The sequence below is a fragment of the Merops nubicus genome, unplaced genomic scaffold (assembly GCF_000691845.1).
Source record: "Merops nubicus isolate BGI_N331 unplaced genomic scaffold, ASM69184v1 scaffold10051, whole genome shotgun sequence".
NCBI classification, from domain to species: Eukaryota; Metazoa; Chordata; class Aves; order Coraciiformes; family Meropidae; genus Merops; species Merops nubicus.
In genome coordinates, this window is record NW_008587579.1 from 7202 (window position 1) to 10012 (window position 2811).

The 2811-nt window shown below is 36.9% G+C and overlaps 1 protein-coding gene across 1 annotated transcript in view; it reads right to left on the bottom strand.

Annotated features, from left to right (window-relative positions):
- Nucleotides 1–1751: 1751 nt before the first annotated feature.
- LOC103781255 (signal peptidase complex catalytic subunit SEC11C) overlaps nt 1752–2811 on the bottom strand; it is a 4143-nt gene continuing 3083 nt past the window's right edge. The window contains exons 4-5 of the mRNA XM_008948965.1: nt 2208–2265; nt 1752–1805 (exon numbers count right to left, since the gene is read on the bottom strand). Coding sequence (XP_008947213.1) covers nt 1752–1805; nt 2208–2265 — 112 coding nt within the window. The remainder of the gene's footprint in view (nt 1806–2207; nt 2266–2811) is intronic.

Below are 2811 nucleotides of genomic sequence, written 5' to 3' on the forward strand. Positions count from 1 at the left end.
TTTATCACTTGGGTTGTGTCCAAAACACCACTCCCAAAGTTAGAGATGACTGTGATTGCACTAGGGTAGGAATAAATTCTAATTTCAGCAATGCTTGAGGAAAAAAAACCAAAAACAAAACCAAACAACTTACTACAGATACACTGTCTCCAAAAATTAAATTATTTTTTCTTAACTGCAATGTGATGGTACACCTCAGGGAGGACTGCATTAAGGATATCTGAATGATTCTGACATTACATTTATTATACTCAATTTTATTTCTACACAATTTAACACAAAAAAAGTAATTTTTATAATACAGATAGTCATGAAAACTGCTTAGTAGGACACAAAAGAAGTAATATTACTTGGAAAAATTCAGCAGTTGTCTGCCTTTCAGCACTAGCTGTTGTAACAGAAGAAGTGTTATTATTGTATAATAGTATATTTTTGTAGAGGTAAGGGATTACAGAAGAAACAAAACTCCATAGGAAAAAAGCATCATGCTGTTCCTTATCACAGCCCCAAAAACAAAGCAAGCAAGGAAAACAATCTGTTTTGTTGAAGGTACAAAACTGATATTTGAAGTCAAAAAGAGAAAAATCCAGAATTTCATTTAAGATGGTTATCAGGTAAGTTTTAAATATAAAATTGATTTTTCATTTTAACACTATTCAGTTATCATGATAGAACAATATATTCTCAAAATGGGACTATGAGTCGTGCCTTGCTGGTAGCATTACGTAAGTACAGTACTGTGCTATTCATTCAGTAATTTACAAGTATGAATAAAGTCTCGTAACATCTTTTTGTTAGGTGTGTTTTATAGCCAAGAACATAAAGGCAGAATGGCTAACAGCCTGAATTCTAGAAACGTACAGAATCCCTAAAAATCAGGCCTCTAAAAATCAGGCCATCAAACACTTAGAACTGGCCAGCTCGAGATGTGTGTGAGGGGCTGAGGCCTGCCCAGCTCATCACATCTGTGAGGTAGGCAAGGACTGCCCACCTCGTGACACATATGAGGGGACTGAGGCTTGGAAAACTCTCGACACTTGTGAGGAGCTGAGGCCTGTCCAGATCATTACATGTGTGAAGGGACTGAGGCCCAGAAAAATCATGATGTGGTGAGGACTGGCCAGCTCACCACTTTTCTGAGGTAGCTGACGACTGGCCACAGGTTTTTTTTGTCCTTTCAACTCAAAGAAGTGAGTTTCAAATTCAGGGAAAAAGCTCCAAGTTTTCATTTCTCAGAATGAAAATTCTGTTTATTTTTGTCAGACATCTCTAGACAACTTCCCTCAGGCATAAGCCTGACTAACTCCTACAACCCTTCCAACCCCTGTGCGTGCCTCTCGTGAAAAGAGAGGGCTCTGACAGAGATGAAAAACAATCAAGAAAAAAAATCCAAACCCAAAAATGAACCACCAGGATGGAGAAAGTGGGTTCAGATGCAGCACCACTCGAGAAATAGCACCACAGCATGTCAAGGGGTGCCAGAAGCTGCTCTAGCCCATGGCAGTCAGTGTCTTCCAAACAAGCAGAGGGCAAACTGAAAGCAGCATCTACTTAATATAGTAAATATGTCATTACACAATTAACCAACAGCCAAAAAGCTTTACTCATTAGTTGTGCAGTTTATTTAGACAGGACAAAAGCTTGCACAGTTCTGTAATGCTACACATAAGTGAAAACATCCGAGAATATATTATGTTTTTTTCCCCCATATATTTAACTTTGCACTTTGTTCTTGGAAGCAACTTATTTTTTTAGGATTCCCGTTTCAGCAGTACATATGCTCCCATTACTGCCAAAAGAGCATACTGCAAAAGAAAAGAGAGAAGAAAGCCCAACTGTCATCTCCCTTCACAGAAGCTCTGAAATGACAGATCGCTCAAAGCACGCACACCCTCTAGGCGAGCACACAGCTGTACAGCTGTGCTCCTGCAAATTTCAGGAATGTTTTAATGTGATCATACTCCTCAAACAGGCATCACAACTCTATACACTTAACTTAGGAAACTCCTATACATTGTTTGCAAATTGTTACAAATGCTAAGTTTTACTGGATAACAAGCTAAAATAAGGAAGGAAAAACAGCTCCTCCACATTAGGTACCAAGTCACAAACGCATTAACGTGCATTCTTACACGCAAGATTCTTACTATCCTTACTTGCTATTTTACACTTTCAAATTCAAGCATGCAAAATGTCTCTACACATACCTTGAACTTTGGATAGTCGTTCATTATTATGGTTACCATACCCACATATGGCAAAAACCTGAATTGACAAAAGAGAAACAAAGTTAACCCTCAAACACTACACAGAAATGCTTCAATATTACTTAGTCTTGAGTATTTTAGTGTAAAACAATCATGACACTAATAAATATCTGAATAGGAAATAAAATGTATTTTTTTTTCCTTAGATAACCATTTAATCAAGTTATTTGAGAAAAAAAATCTGAAGATGTTTCATCTCAACTGGGGAATGGGACCAAGTCAAAAGCTCAAACCTTGTATAAAATTCCTGCGGAACGTGGAAGTAATTTCTTAGGAATTTCTAGCAATTACAAGGATAAGTTGGTTAATTCTGTACTGGTGAATTATTTGTTAGATGTGCCATTAAAAAAAGAAATTCCACTCTCCACATCAGTGAGAGGACTACAAAAAACTTTTCCAGTTTCCTCAATTATAATTTTATTTAAGAAATTTTGAATGTATCATGCCAGATCTAGTTTGTACCAACAGCGGAACTGACTTAAGTTCTAAATTTTCTTTTTAATTACAAAGAACAGAGACATTTTCAATGCTTACCCTCTTGCTC